Source organism: Lepus europaeus, chromosome 1, assembly GCF_033115175.1.
Source record: "Lepus europaeus isolate LE1 chromosome 1, mLepTim1.pri, whole genome shotgun sequence".
Lineage (NCBI taxonomy): Eukaryota > Metazoa > Chordata > Mammalia > Lagomorpha > Leporidae > Lepus > Lepus europaeus.
Genome location: NC_084827.1, coordinates 150,203,669 through 150,219,733, shown reverse-complemented (window position 1 = coordinate 150,219,733; position 16,065 = coordinate 150,203,669). Strand labels below are relative to the sequence as shown.

Here is a 16,065-nt window from a genome sequence, read left to right as displayed (position 1 = left end):
AATAAGGGCATTTGTAAGTTTACCATATTCATTCTCACAATGGTATAACTTGCTGGTATGAGAATGATTGTCATAAAAAATAAGTAAGACAGGATCTGATGGACAAAATTCTATATACTGTGCTAAATTATGACAAATTAAGATGAAGATCTTCTACAGAAAATGTTGGACAGAAGTTGTTTTCAAATCTTAAAGAAAAGGACCCTAAATACTAATTTTTAAATGAATATAAAAGTTCTGAAAAATAAAATCTATAGCAAAATATTCAAGGTTCTCCCACCAAAGCTGGGAAAGCTATGTGCATTAAGTACCAAATATATTTCAATTGAAGTACTGAATCCTCAACTAGCCTTCAACTTGACCTCACTAGTTCTCAATTTGTTTGCCAGCCGAGTCAGTATTCTATCAGAATCCGGGATGTAACACACACTTCTCAAATCATAGGGTCGAAAAACAACGGGTTTTTTCTTTCTGCGGCGGCAAGTTTTAAGACCATTATTCTTTCCTCCTGCCGTGCTGGGAGAGGCCTGCACAGGCTGCTTCGGGGAACTTGCCGCAGCTCTTAACTGCACGTCAGCACCAGCTGGTGGAGCTGGGGCATGCGAAAGCACCTCCGCCGGTCTCTCCGCTGTCTCTGACCTACCCACAACAGACTGCTTCTTCTTAAGATGCATTGCCATAAAAGCGGCCCTGGATTGGTATTTACGACGCATAAAAACAGAGTACTTCGAAATATACTTTCTAATGATATCACTTGGTTTGGTCCGAATCCAAATGGACCGTTTTTCTGAAACAATTCTGCTTTTATACCGGAGAATAATTGGTTTATAAACCTTTTGGGGAAAACTTCTCTTATTACTTGTTGTCATCTTCTTTCCCTGACTTTTCTTTTTACTTTTCCTTGCTAAAAACTGACTTCTAACTGATTTTGGAGAGATTTGGGCAATACCACGATTTGAAAAAGTTAGCCGGAAACTACTTCCTTTTGGAATCTCACAATTCCCTAGGACCACAGAGGATTCACTGGTCCGCCGGCGTGACTTTAATCCATATCTTGGTGGCACTATCATGGAAGATGTTGAAGGAAAGCTCTGTCCATCATCATCATCATCATCATCATCATCATCATCATCTCCTGTGAACTCTGGATCAGTTAGAGTTTGCTTTAACGAGGGGTCATCACAATGCATGGCATCCAGCCCACATGTGCATATACACTGCATATCATCACACCCCTCGGGACTCATGGTAGAGAGCTCAGAGCATTCACCTTCTTTCAGTTTATCATCTAGAGATGAAAGAACATGGACTAAGGCTTTGGATGATGTAGGCTTCGAATGTTTGGGGCATGATTCAGGAAATTCATCTGTCCCGATTTTGACTGTTGCTGTTGCTCTGCTGTCACTCTCTGAATGTAAGTGCCTTCTTTTTGGTGATTCTTCCTCTTGGCTAACAATTTTCCTTTTCATCATTTGGTAACTTGAAAAATTGGTTTGCGTCGCATGGCTCACTTTCACTGCCCGGCACCGACATGCCACATGCCACAGCTGGTTGCTAAGCCTGTCTGCTAGAGGGTAATGAAAGCCTAGTCTATCAAAGTCCACTGAAAAGTCATCACTGTCGGAAAAACTCCCGGAAAAACTTCCAGAAAAACTACCAGAAAAACTACCTGTAGTGTCATCTGACAAACCTTGAATTGATGCAGTGTCCTGATGAAGGTCAGGCGGGGTGTTTTTTTTTCCTTTATCCAAAAAAGCTTTTTTGGGCTCACAATCATCATCATTAAAGTAACAGCGGAAACGACCTTCCTTAAATTCCTTCACGAGGGCATCAACTTTTAGGTCATTTTCTCTTATTATCTGAGACCATGTTTTCCCCACAAAAGAAGGAGGCACATTAGGCAAGGCTTCAAGAACTGGTTCATCAGGATCGTCTTCTACGACCTCTTTTGCTTTTTCCAGCTGCTTTCCAGTACCACCCATGGGAGCGGAGCTGGAAGGGGAATCATAGCTATCCTCTTTCAGGTCAAAGGTTACCTTTTTAAGGCGGCCTTTCTTGCCAACAGCTTTTTGAGGCTGGTCAGAGTTAGACCGAAGAGAAGGATTGCCCTGAAAATCCTTCTCAGAACCACAAGATTTCTTTCGCTTTTCCAGAGCTGTACGTTTTAACTTCAAAAGATCTTCTCTACCAGTTATCTGATTGGCCACTGATTCACAAGAAGTACCACAAACAACTGCACAGTCACCAGATTCATTTTTTAGGTCTTTCCAAAGGTTGGCTTCCTTGTCAGCTTTCTGCATTTGATGAGTCACTGGCTGAGAAGTGCCTTTCATATTAGAATTTCTTCTGGGACCATTAGCTCTCACCATTTTTTTATCAGGCCTTTGTGAGTGGCAAGCCACAGACAGGTCAGAGGCATCAACATCACAATCTGTTTCAGAATCACAAGACTGGCAGCTTAAATCTCCCAGAATGATATAGTCATTCTTGCGGTTTATTATTTTGAAACTCTCCTTGGACTGCCTTCTCACTGACTGAGAACGGGCTTCACAAACATGTCTTACGGCAGAACCACAGGAGTCATAGCAGTAATCGTCTACATTAATAGAGTCAGCATTTGCAGAGCTGAGTTCTTTGACAGCCCTGTGAAGTGGGTCAGCCAGCAACTGAAGAGGCATGTGAGGATGAGAAATCACTTCGCAATCACAATCACTATCACTGGTCATCAAGTCCACAAGTAATACCTCTGGATGATTTGTTTCTTTGTCTGACCCTTGACATTGGTTCACTACTATTTGAAAAGGGACATCAGAATCACACATCATTTCAGAATCACAAGGCTCACTCATCTTATCTTCCATGCTCAGATGCGCATCCTTCTGAAAGTTTGTCTCTTTGCAAGCCACTGGAGGTTGGTAGTCTGAATGAAGATGAACACCAGAATCACATTTTATTTCAAAGCCACAAGATTTATAGTTCTTATTTTCCGGGTCATTATGATACATCTTTTCTAAGTTCATTTCTTTGACAGACACAGGAGACTTATCAGCCACAAACTGAACAGGAGTACCAGAATCACAATTTATTTCAAAATCACCTAGCTTATAGCTCTTATTTTCCAGGTAAATATGATCTTCCTTCCAAAGGTTCGGTTCCTTGTCTGTTTTTTGAAGCTGGTCAGCTGCTGACTGAAAAGGATGATTGGAATCAAAACCTATTTCAGGACCACAAGGATCACTGCCCTTAATTTCCAAACTGGCACGTTCCTCTTCCAAAATTTGTGGCTGCTCCATCACTGACTGAAGAGGCATATTTGAAACATAAAATATTTCTGAACCATCAGGTTCATAGCTCTTATCATGCAGACAAACATGTTCCTCCCTCAGAAGATTTGTTTCTTTAATAGGGTCTTGAATTTTATTAGTCACAGATTGAAGAGGTTCATCAGAATCAAAATTCATTTTAGAATCATTGGGTTTGACAGCCTTCTCTTCCAAGTCAACGTGCTCTTTCCGAAGGCTGATCTCCTTAACTACTTCCTTAGTTTGGCCAATCACTGGCTGAAGGCCACCAGAATTACATATAACTCTAAAACCCTTAGCTTCATCCTTCTTATCTTCCCAGCTAACTTCATCCTTCCAGAAACTTCCTTCTTTAGCCATTTCCATAGGCTGATTACCCACGGGCTGATGAGGTTTCTCAGAATCAAAACTTATTGCAGAACCACAAGACTGACTGAGTTTTCCTTCCACCTCAATGTGCTCTGGCTTCAAAACAGTTACATGAGGTGGAGCAACTAGCGACTGAACCGAGAAATCAGAATGGGAACTCATTTCAGAACAACTATACTGGCTGTTCCTAATTTCCAAGTACTTATGATCTTTATTCTCAGGGTTTACTTGTTCAACAGCTACTTGGGGTTGATCAGCTGCAGACAGAAGAGAAACATCAGAGCCATGTTTTGAGCCATTAGGCTCATCAATCTTATTTTTAAGGCCAATATCCCCTTCATTCCACATATTAATTTTTTTAACTGCTTCTTGAAATTGTCCAGCCAATGGCTGATGGGGCGCAACAGAGTCAAAACTTATTTTAGAATCACTAAGTTGCCTGTTTTTATCTTTTGGATCAGCATGTTTTGCTTTCAAAAAGGCTAGCTGAGATTGGCCAGTGACTGAATGAAGAGGGATACCAAAATCCATATTTACTTCAGAACCTCTGGGTTCAGTACTTCCATGATCTGAGTCCACACGGTCCTCCTTCCAAACAGCGAGTTGAGATTTTTTAGTCATTGACCAAGGCGAGAAACCAGGCTTCACAATTTTTTCAGAATCACTGTACTCATCACTCTCCTCTTCTTGAATATGCTTCTCTTTTCTCTTCCTTTTTCTACCAACTTCTTGAGGTTCAGTCACTGAATGAGGAACACTAGAATCTGAATTTGTTTTAGAACCATGAACATCAGCACCTTTACCTTGGAATATAGCAACCCTTTCTTTCTGAAGCCATTTTTCCTTAATGATTCCTTGAGCTTTTTGAATCACTGACTGAAGAGGGATATTAGAACCAGCACGTGTTTCAGAAACACTTCCTTCATTACACTTATTTCCAAAGTGTGCTTGCTTTTCATTTGCAATGTTTAGTTCTTCAGTGGCTTCTTCAGAATGTCCAGTCACAGAACGGAAAAGAGTACCATAATCCAAACTTAGTTCAGAATTGGTACGTTCCTTTTCCTTATTTTCTAAAGGTACCTGCTCTTCTTTTTCAGGATTTAAGTTTTTAACAGCTACTTTAGGAGAATTAATCACTGAATGATGAGGGGCATAAGAGTCCAAACTTATTTCAGAACCACTGGGTTCATCATTCTTCCTTTCTAAGTGTATATACTCTTCTTTCTGAATGATTACTTCTTTAACAGCTACTTCAGGTTGATCATTTCCTGAATGAAGAGGAATATTAGAATCAAAAGTTATTTCAGAAACACAAGGCTCATTACTTTTATTTTCCAGTTCAACAGGTTCCTTCTCACAAACAGCTACTTCAGGTTGGTCAACTACTGAGCAAAGAGGAATATCAGACTCAAAAGTTATGTCAGAACTATTTGACTCACAGCTCTCATCTTCCAGGTTAGCGCGTTCTTCTTTTAGTCTTTCAACATCCAGCTGACTCAGATTAGAAACTGACAAAACGGGGGGATCAGAATCAAAAGTCAACTCAGAAGTGGAGGACCCACAGCTCTTAACTTCCATGTCAACATTTAACTCTTTAAGATTTACTTCACCCAAAGCCCCTTGAGGCTGATCATAAACTGACAGATAAGAAAACGCATGGGAATCAAAACTTAGATTAGAAATGCTAGAGTGAACACTCTGATTCTCTAGGTCATTATCTATGTTTGGAGGGTTTACTTCGTTAACTGCTACTTCAGACTGGTCAGCCACAAATCGAGCATCAGCATGAAAACCCATTTCAGGACCATGAGACTCACAGTTCATATCCATAAGGTCAGCATTCTTCTCTTTCAGAAGATTGATTTCTTCAGCATCCCTCTGGGGTTCATCAGCTACTGCCTCAAGTGAAACATCGCTATGAAGATGCCTTTTAGCCTTCCTGGATTTCCGTTTCTTCTTTTTCAGGCGAGCATGTCTATGCTTCGATTTTTTTTCTTTGACAGTCAGTTGGGGAGGGTCAACTACTGACTGAGGAGGAACATCACAATCATAACTTGCTTCAGAACAACTCGATCCATAGTTCTGATCAACCAACACAACATGAGACTTCTTCCAAAGTTTTGTTTCTGTGACAATCACTGGGGGACGGTCAATCACTGACTGACGTGGGAAAACAGTATCAGCACTTACTTCAGAGCTACTAGATCCATAGTTCTTATCAACCAAAGAAATGGGCATCTCATTAGGAAGGTCTTCATCTTTTACAGACTGCATGGGGTAGTCACTAGTTGTGGGGAGTGAGGCATCACAATCAAAATTCATTTCAGAACCACTAGAGTCATAGCTTTGGTCAACCAGGCTAACAGGCTTTATATTTTGAAGATTTTCGCCTCTAACAATCACTTGAGATTGGCTAGTACCCACCTGAGGAGACTCATCACAATCACGACTTAATTCAGAAACATAAGATTTAATATTCTTATACGGTAAGTCAGAATATAATTTCTTTGAAAGATTCGTTTCTTTGGCAGCCACTTTAGATATACTAGACAGCGAATGAAAAAAGGAACTGCAATCAAAACTCGTTTCAGAACCTCTAGATTCTTCCTGATCAATTCCATCCTCCTTCCACAGATTTACACCTTGAACAGCCTCCTGGGGCTGATCAGATACTGACCGGACAGAGTCACAGTCAAACTTCATTTCAGTACTCATTGAGCCCTTGTGTTCCAAAATCACTGACTTACTAAAACCCAAATGCTTTTCTTCTTTAGTACAATCCATATTAGAAAAGAATTCCTCCTGATGCCTTGGAATGGCATCTTCAAAGATCCCTATATTAGAAGGCATGTCAGTTACACTCAAGTTCTGTGCTGGGTTTGCTGCTAATTCAGGAAATTCAGCTCCTTCAGAGCTCTCAGCACCCATAGTTTCATGGGATTTAAAGCCACCTGACAAAGTTTTTCCCTGTGATTTTAAACCTTTCTGTATGACCAATTTATCTGAATTTATACGTGAAGATTTCCTATTTGATTCTTTATGTTTCTCATATGAAACTGAAGACGTTTCTAGGTTGGATGATGACCTAAGATTTTTAGAAACCCCATCTGATGGTTCAAGGTATTTTCCAAGTTTGTTTGGGTCACATTTGCTAGCTGAACCCATATGTGCTGCTAGCGGTAACCTAGTCATTTTAGTTATAACTGGTCTAGTACAAGAACTTTCAGGGAGACCACGAGCGGGGGCATTACAAATCACTGGGTGTCGGATTAAGCTTTTGCCTTTATTTGTAGCTTGACCAGTATCTACTGGATTAAACTTTTTCATACTACTCTCAACCTTAGGAACAAACACCAAAGACTGCTGCTGTCCCTTTTCCAGCTTTTGTATAACCGATGGTCGAACGGAGACTTCCTCTCCACGTTCCAGGAGTTTACTAGGTCTGGCATGGGACTCTTCAGCAGGTTCAGAACTCTCAGAGGGACTCTCTCTGTGGGGTCCAGCCGCATCCTCAGCCTTTTCTTCAGGAATAGACTCATCCATAGGCACCGTATCAGGTGATGCATCAGGATTCGCAGGTACTTCATTTTGCATTGATCTAAAAAAGATCAGAAAAAAAATATAAAACATTCTGGTATTTGTTTACAATGTTAAAATAAAAGCCGTCACAGCTGCTGCTCTCTTTCTATTATGGGCCATCCTTAGAGAGCCAAGAATCAAGGCAATCATATCAGGCTGTCTACTGTATGTACCCTAATGAGGTCACTAGCAGCCCCACCAACTGCCACTGAATAAACACAAAAACAACTGGCTCCTAAACATGTGAAAATGCAAATAAAACCAGGCATCATTTTTCAGTTATCAAGGTTAGAAAAAATTTGACACAGTTAATTAACATTGTATGTCTCAGGTTCTGCTTCTGGAGAAAGGGAATGATCATACTATTTTCCCTAATAAGATTGCTTTGAAAAATAAATTAGTTATTATTTGTAAAGATTGTTAAAGAGAAAACAAAGTCTGGCACATAGTAAACATTCAGCAATGTCAGCTACTATTATTTTCACATACTGTTTTGGCAAGGGTGTAAGGGCACAGGCACTTTAATATACTGCTGGTAGGAGTATGGATTAAGTAATGCATATGAAGATTATTAGTTAACCTCTTTGTAAACGTGTCACCTTGATAAAAAGCAATTTGGCAATGCCTACTAAAATTTAAAATATACATCCCTCTGACCTGATAATTCTACTTTTAATTTCCTCATATGTTTAATAAGGAATATTTAAGAACATTCATTGCCTTTTATTTCTAATAGCACACGAGTAGAGTCCATCTGGGTACTAGTTAAATCATCCACAGCATTTAATATGATATAATTTAGGTTTTAAAAATAATAAGGCAGGTCTACATGTACTAATAAAAATCAAACACTATAAACATTGCTAGTGAAAATAAGTGTATATAGGATGCTACCATTTATGTAAAATGGAAGGGAAAAAATATACACTTAGAACAGCACAGTATGCATGTGTCTTTTGAATTATGTCCATGTGCTTATATATTCATCATTCAAATTTTGAAATATCTTACTTTTTAAAAAGATCTAAAATTTTCATATCTAAAATCAGTCTGGGAATCTTTCCTATCAGCATTAAGACAACATGCTTGATTTAAAGCATTTTAGGGGTAGCTCATTCATATATATATATATAACCTGCTGACCTAATGATACTGCCACATTCTGAATTCATAACTTAAAACACGCAAAAATTCAGTCATCAATAACCACCTACTAAGGACTTACTACTATGTGACAGGTTCTATGCTAGATACTGATACAAATTCCAAGAAAGATAAGCTGTCTCCCAGGGAGCATTCATGCATCAGCAGAAAGTAATACAAAAAATAATTACAACTCAAAGTGAGAAGCATTATCATATCTAGACCTATTAAAAAGGGGATTAAACCGTCACAGCCCAAAGGAGCCTAAGTTAATGTCATATGCAATCCTGGATAGGATCCTCAAACGGAAAAAGAGGTAAACTAGAAGATTTTTGTTTAGGAAAACTTAATTTAAGTAAAAAAATAAGGAAATCTGAATAAACCATAGACTTTAATGTATTAATATCAGATTATTTCTTAAAACAAATGTACCATGTTAATGTAAGATGTTAATAACAGAAAAACTAGGTAGAGAAATAAAATCTATCTCCACTATCTTCTCAATTTGTCTGTGAGTTTAAAAGTATTCCTAAAAATAGACTATAAAAATAACAAAAATAAAAAGAGATTAAAGAGAGGTTGGCACTATGGCATACTGGGCCGAGCCTCCCTCTGTGGCGCCAGCATCCCATGTGGGTGCTGGTTCTAGTCCGGCTGCTCCTCTTCCAATCCAGCAATGGAGGATGGCCTAAGTGCTTGGGCTCCTTCACGTACATGGGATACAGGGAAGAGCTCCTGGCTCCTGGCTCTTGGCTTCAGATCAGCCCAGCTCCAGCCGCTGTGACCACTTGGGGAGTGAACCAGAGGATGGAAGACCTTTCTCTCTGTCTCTCCCTCTCTCTGTCTGTAACTCTACCTCTCAAATAAATAAATATTTTTTTTTTTAAAAAAAAAGGTAATTCTTAGGGCCAGCACTGTGGCATAGTGGGTCAATGCCGTGGCCTAAAGCGCTGGCATCCCATATGGGTGCCAGTTCGAGACCCAGTTGCTCCATTTCCCATCCAGCTCCCTGCTATGGCCTGGAAAAGCAGTAGAAGATGGCCCAAGTCCTTGGGCCCCTGCATCCACATGGGAGACCTAGAAGAAGCTCCTGGCTCCTAGCTTCAGATCAGCACAGCTCCAGCCATTGCGGCCAATTGGGGAGTGAACCATCAGATGGAAGACCCCTCTCTCTCTCTCTCTCTGCCTCTCCTCTCTCTGTGTAACTCTGATTTTCAAATAATAAATAAATTTTTAAAAGGTTATTCTTTAAAAAATAATTTAAGAAACCTTTATTAAATATTTTTGAATTTGAAAAAAGCCTCATTTGTCTAAAAGAACATGTGTATGTATATACGTGATATATATATATAAAATGTCAGTAACATGCAACTCTTCTTCTAATGTATCATAAGTATTAATTTTACTTTCCTGTATAAATTTATTGTCTTAATTTGAATTTGGAAAATAGAAAAATTAATTCTAACATCAATAATAGTATAATGATGGGGGAAAAATCCATACATTATCATACAACAGAATTCTAATCAATGAAAATGCCATGCAATAATCACTTTACTCTAGGTTTTCCAGAATCCTAGACTATTTTCATTTGTCTTGAGGACTATGCCACCATTCTCAAAACAAAACAAATTTTGTAATGTTTGTCTAAGAAAACAAAGGAAAGAAAGAAAAGGAGAGAAAGCAGAGTCATAAAACCAAACAAGCTGATAAAATCCCTAAAAGGTTGGGAACTGCCATCTAGATGCTTTGATTTGCACCTAAATCTGCATGAGTTTATGTTTAGACTTATAACTTGCTACAGATTAACTGAATTTCAAGTTTTGTCCTCAAGGCCAGACCAAATGATTTCATGGGTCTTCTACAACCAGCGGGCCAGACGTTCCCCATCCCTGATGTAAAGCTCTTTTTCAAGGTAACACTGTGATGAATAGGATAATAACTGGTTCAGGGAAGAATCAGGAGATGTAAAGTAAGTGGGTAATATTTACACAGCCTCAAAATTCTTCCCCGCAAGATTCTCATTAACCACACCTAGAAAAACAGTAACTACAGAGTGGAGTAACTTGCTAGATACCACCTTAATCAAGCGACTCAAGTTAAAACCATCAGCAATGAGTTAAGGCATAATCATCTGTCTGTTGATTCATACACTGAGAAGGTCACAACATCAACTCTGAGATTTTCTCAAGATGCCTAATCTAAGTTAAACCACGAGAAAACAACAAGCAGATCTAAACTTAGGGACATCCCATACAATAACTGCCCAGAACTCTTTAAAAAGGTCTTATGAGCAAAGGAAGACTGAGAACTGTTCAAGATTAAGGAGAATAAAAAGATAAGACAACTAGATACAATGTGTGATCCTAGATTGGATCTTGTTCTGGACAAAGGACATTAGGAAGGACAACTGACGAGATCCCATACGGTTTACAGATTCAATAGTACTATGCTATCAGCGCCTTTTACTGCTGTTGATCACTGTAGGGTAGTTATTTTAGATTCAATATTCAGGGAAGCCAAGTAAAGGTAACACAAGAATTTCTTATACCAGTTTTGCAATGTTTTCATAAGCCTGAATTTTTTTCCAAATGAAAAGTAAAAATATAAAAACTATTTTTAAAGGTTTAGAAACTGACCCAAAGTTCAAATTCTAGGAACGTATACCACAGAAATTGCTGCACTGGATAAACATAGTTTTTGAAAGCACTGCATATGAGAGTTATAAACTGACAACTAATACTGACTCCATGATAGGCTAATTCTATTTTTCCACCAGCTAAGAAACCTTATCTTTTGCCTCTAACTTCTCCATTACAACACTTTCACCATTTCTAAATTCTAGGTTAGAAGCTTATCCCTCTTTGACTACTGGTGTGCCTCCTGGCTAACCTAGCACAGAGATGCTCATGATTTTACCCATCTTGTATGGCCAGAGTGGCAAACACACTGTAGTACTTAATCTCATTTTCTAAAAATATGGGATATTAATTCTTCAATATTATCAAATATTTACTATTTAAATAACCAAAATAAATTTATACAAGCAAAAGGTATAAAGATATTGACAGATTATAGTCAATTCTACTTAACACTTTTAGCAAACAGGTCCAGTAACATAACTTAGTTTTTACTCTATGTTCACTCTGCTCTTGTCACTAGCTTTTCTGTTACTAATCTTTTGAAAACATTTTGCTCTCACCTTTTTCCTCTGCTATGACGTACTTATAAAACACCTCATTGACACATATTTATCTATTGGCCTGCGACTAGAAAACTTAAAATTGTAAATGGAAATTACTACCTAAAATGTCATTTTGTATTTCTTGATTCAAAGATTTACTTCAAAAAGCATTGGAACTTCACCACTTCAGCTTCTACTGTAGCATGTAATTACCGAGTAACATTATTCCACTCAGCTACTTTACCTGTTTTCTTGATAGTTATACGGGTGGTGCCGCAGTACATCCTGCAAGAAGCGTTCCATCAAACTACTGGTACACATCTGACGTCTACTCTGTCTGGTCAAGCTTCTGTGCTGAGCACTGAACAAATGCTATGAATAAAAAGGAAATGGAATGTTTTTAAATTGGTAATACTCAGTAGGAGTGACAGTTTCACGAAGTGGATTCATATACTCCCGGTAGAAATGTACATCGATACCTTCTCTACAAAGCAACTCCAAAACACGCATCTAAAAACCATGATTAAAAAAAGGTAAAATAAATAAATAAATATCATGAAAGTATCTCTCCCTTAGATGTAGTCATTGCAGTTCTCTAAATAGATCCTAAGGAAATTATTTTAAATGTGGATAATTTTCACAAAACACAATGCCTATCAGAGCATGATAACAAAGAACTGGAAACTCCTTAGGTGTTTAACAATAAAATCCTTAAATTATGCCCTAAAATACAATACATCTATCTAAGATAACACACAGTGAGTGCTGTGGCATGGTGGGTTAAGCCACTGCTTAAGATGCCCACACTGGGGCCAGCACTGTGGTGTAGCAGCTGGTAAGGCCTCTACCTGCAGTGCCGGTATCCCATGTGGGGTCTGGTTTAAGCCCTGGCTGCTCCTCTTCCAGTCCAGCTCTCTGCTAACGGCCTGGGAAAGTGGTGGAGGATGGCCCAAGTCCTTGGGCCCCTGCACCTAAGTGGGAGACCCTCAGGAGGCTCCTGGCTCCTGGCTTCGGATCGGCTCAGCTCCAACCATTATGGTCATTTGGGGAGTGAACCAGTGGAGAGAAGACCTCTCTCTCTCTCTCTCTGTCCCTGCCCCTCTGTAACTCTGCTGTTCAACTAAATAAATAAATCTTTTAAAAAAAATGCCCATATCCTAGGTAAAAGTGCCTGTGTCCTTATCCCAGATACTCCAGGGTCCAATCCCAATTCCTGCTAATGCACCTAAAAGTCACGAATGATGGCCCAAGTACTTATGTCCCTGTCACTCATGTGAAGACTTGAATGCAGTTCCTGACTACTAGCTTCAGCCTAGCCCAGCCCTGGTTGTTGTGAGCATATTGGGAGTGAACCAGCAGATCAAAGATCTCTGATTCTCTCTCAGTCTCTGTGTCCTTCCTACTCTTTCAATTTAAATTGCATGGTATTCTGAGTAGCATGATGAAAACTCACAACATCCCATTCCGGAGAGGGAACAGGAGATGGGAGGGTTGCGGGTGGGAGAGAAGTTATGGGGGGGAAAAAGCCACTGTAATCCAAAAGCTGTACTTTGGAAATTTATATTCATTAAATAAAAGTTTAAAAAATCCCACTCCATCTCACTCACAATCTAATTCATCCATGTGTTGAGCATATCCACACCATATATGCTACCCACCTACCAGTCACTTAGTAACTGTCTGATCAACTATTACAGGATCTCAGTGTTTGCATTCAAGAAACACTTATTTTACTAAATAATAGCCCCAAAGCACAAGAGTAATGATGCTGATAATTCAGATATGCCCAAGGGAAGTTATAAGGTGCTTCCTTTAAGACTTAATGCAGTACAAGATATTCTGGGAGAAAAAGCAAAATCATATTCACATATCTTTTATTACAACTCATTGTTGAAATTGTTCTATCTTGACATCTCTTACTGTACCTAGTTTATAAATTAAACCCTATCATAGGTATACATATATAGGAAAACACAACAGAATAAGGGTATAAAGAAAGAAAATGTTTTTGCACAGCTATACAATGTATGTTTTAAGCTAAGTGTTATTATTACAAAAAAGTCCAAAACAGTCATGTGTTGCTTAACATTGAGGAAACATTCTGAGAAATGCTATTGGTTGCCTTCATCCTACTCCATCTTTGCACAAATGTCATTATACAAATCTAGACAGGACAGCCAACCACTAGATACCTACAATACACTGTATAACCTATTGCTCCCAGGCTGCAAACCTGTACAGCATGCTACTCTGTTGAATACTATAGGCAAATCCGATATAATGGTATTTGTGATGTCAACATGACTAAGTATCGAAAACAAACAGTAAAGATACGGTATAAAAGAGTTCAAATGGTACATTTGTATAGGACATGAACAGACCCGAAAGATTGGAAGGTGCTCTGGGAGAATCAGTGAGAGGGGAGAGAATGTGAAGGCCTTGGACACTACTGCACACCACTGTGGACTTTGTTTTTGTTTTGTTTTGTTTTTTAACTTAACTGGTCCATATACTTTTTAAATTTTTATTTATTTATTTATTTATTTTTAAATATTTATTTATTTATTTGAAAGAGAGAGAGAATGGGAGGCAGAGGGAGAGAGAGGTCTTCCATCCAATGGTTCACTCCCAAGATGGCCGCAAAGGCAGGAGCTATGCCGATCCAAAACCAGGAGCCAGGAGCTTCTTCCCGGTCTCCCATGTGGGTGCAGGGATCCAAGCACTTAGACCATCGTCTACTGTTTCCCAGACTATAGCACAGAGCTGAAGTGGAAGTGGAGTAGCCAGGTCTCAAACTGGCATCCATATGGGATGCCAGCACTGCAGGTGGCAACTTTACCCACTACACCACAGCGCCAACCCTACCACTGTGGACTTTGTAAATGCAGTACGATTAGGCTGCACTACATTTATTTATGTATTCATTATTTCTTTAAAGATTTATTTACTTATTTGAAAAACAGAGTGACAGTCAGAGTCGGAGATATCTTCCATCTGCTGGTTGCCTCCCCAAATGCCAGGAACAGCCAGAGCTATGCTACACCAAAGCCAAGCATCAGGAACTCCATTTAGGTCTCATACGCGGGAGCAGGAATTGGGCCATGCTCCATTGCCTCCTCCATGCGTTAGTAGGAAGCTGGATGGGAAGTGTGGAGCAGCAAGGACTCAAACCACCCATACCTGGTGGCTTCACATGCTCTACCACACTGTCAGCCCCTAAATTTATTTATTTTTATTTCTTTCAATAATAAATTAACCTCAGCTTATTTTAGTTGTCTTAGTTTATGCATTTTTGATTTTAAAAGTTTTTGACTCTTGTAAAAACACATAGCTTAAAACATTATTGTACAACTGTACAAGAAATATTTTCAAGGCCAAATTGCTGCCTAAGAGACTGGCATTACATATGGGCCCCAGGTCATGTCTCAGCTACTCCACTTCTGATCCAGCTCATGGCCAATGGCCTGGAATAAGCAGCAGAGGATGGTCCAAGTATTTTGGATCCTGCCATCCACGTGAGAGACCTAGGTGAAGCTCTTGGCTCCTGGGTTTGGTCAGCAGATGGAAGATTTCTCTCTATCTCTCCCTCTCTCTCTGTAATTCTGACTTTCAAATCAATAAATCTTTTAAAAATAAATAAAAATAATTTTTAAATCGCATTTTCTGCATGGCATTTACATATAAAAATACAAGTCCCTTTTCATGTTGGTACAACTCCATTAACTCACTGATTAATCACAATAGTCTGTCTAGATATCTTTTAGACTGTCTATATCCACAATCATGTATACAAAAAGCAGCAGCTTTATTTCTTATGATCCAATTTTATAACTTTTTATAACTTTCATTTCTTTTTTCTTTCCTTATTTCCCGTAGCTAGGAACCTCTGATAATATATGCCTGTATATAATATATATATATATATATATATATATATATATTTTATTTGACAGGTAGAGTGAGAGAGAGAGACAGAGAGAAAGGTCTTCCTTCCATTGGTTCACTCCCCAAATGGCCACCCACTGCAACCGGCGCTGTGCCAATCCGAAGCCAGGAGCCAGGTGCTTCCTCCTGGTTTCCCATGCGGGTGCAGGGCCCAAGCACTTGGGCCATCCTCCACTGCCCTCCCGGACCACAGCAGAGAGCTGGACTGGAAGAGGAGCAACTGGGCCTAGAACCCGGTGCATATATGGGATGTCGGCGCCGCAGGCGGAGGATTAACCAAGTGAGCCACGGCGCCAGCCCCTATGATAAAATATTGAATATACATTTAATTCAAGCATTAAACCCATGTCCACTTAAGATATTACTGATCTTAGATTTAAATTTTTTCTTCTGGGGCCAGCGCTGTGGCACAGTGGGTTAACACCCTGGCCTGAAGCGCCGGCATCCTATATGGGCACTGGTTCTAATCCTGGCTGCTCCTCTTCCAATCCAGCTCTCTGCTATGGCCCAGGAAAGCAGTAGAAGATGACCCAAGTCCTTGGG

At 39.4% G+C, this 16,065-nt stretch overlaps 1 protein-coding gene across 1 annotated transcript in view; it reads right to left on the bottom strand.

Annotated features, from left to right (window-relative positions):
• Positions 1-209: 209 nt before the first annotated feature.
• The window catches only part of ZDBF2 (zinc finger DBF-type containing 2), a 37,083-nt gene continuing 21,227 nt past the window's right edge, over positions 210-16,065 (bottom strand). Inside the window, exons 4-6 of the mRNA XM_062201548.1 lie at positions 11,822-11,949; positions 4,342-7,269; positions 210-4,218 (exon numbers count right to left, since the gene is read on the bottom strand). Of these exons, the coding sequence (XP_062057532.1) occupies positions 342-4,218; positions 4,342-7,269; positions 11,822-11,949 (6,933 nt within the window). The 3' untranslated portion in view covers positions 210-341. The remainder of the gene's footprint in view (positions 4,219-4,341; positions 7,270-11,821; positions 11,950-16,065) is intronic.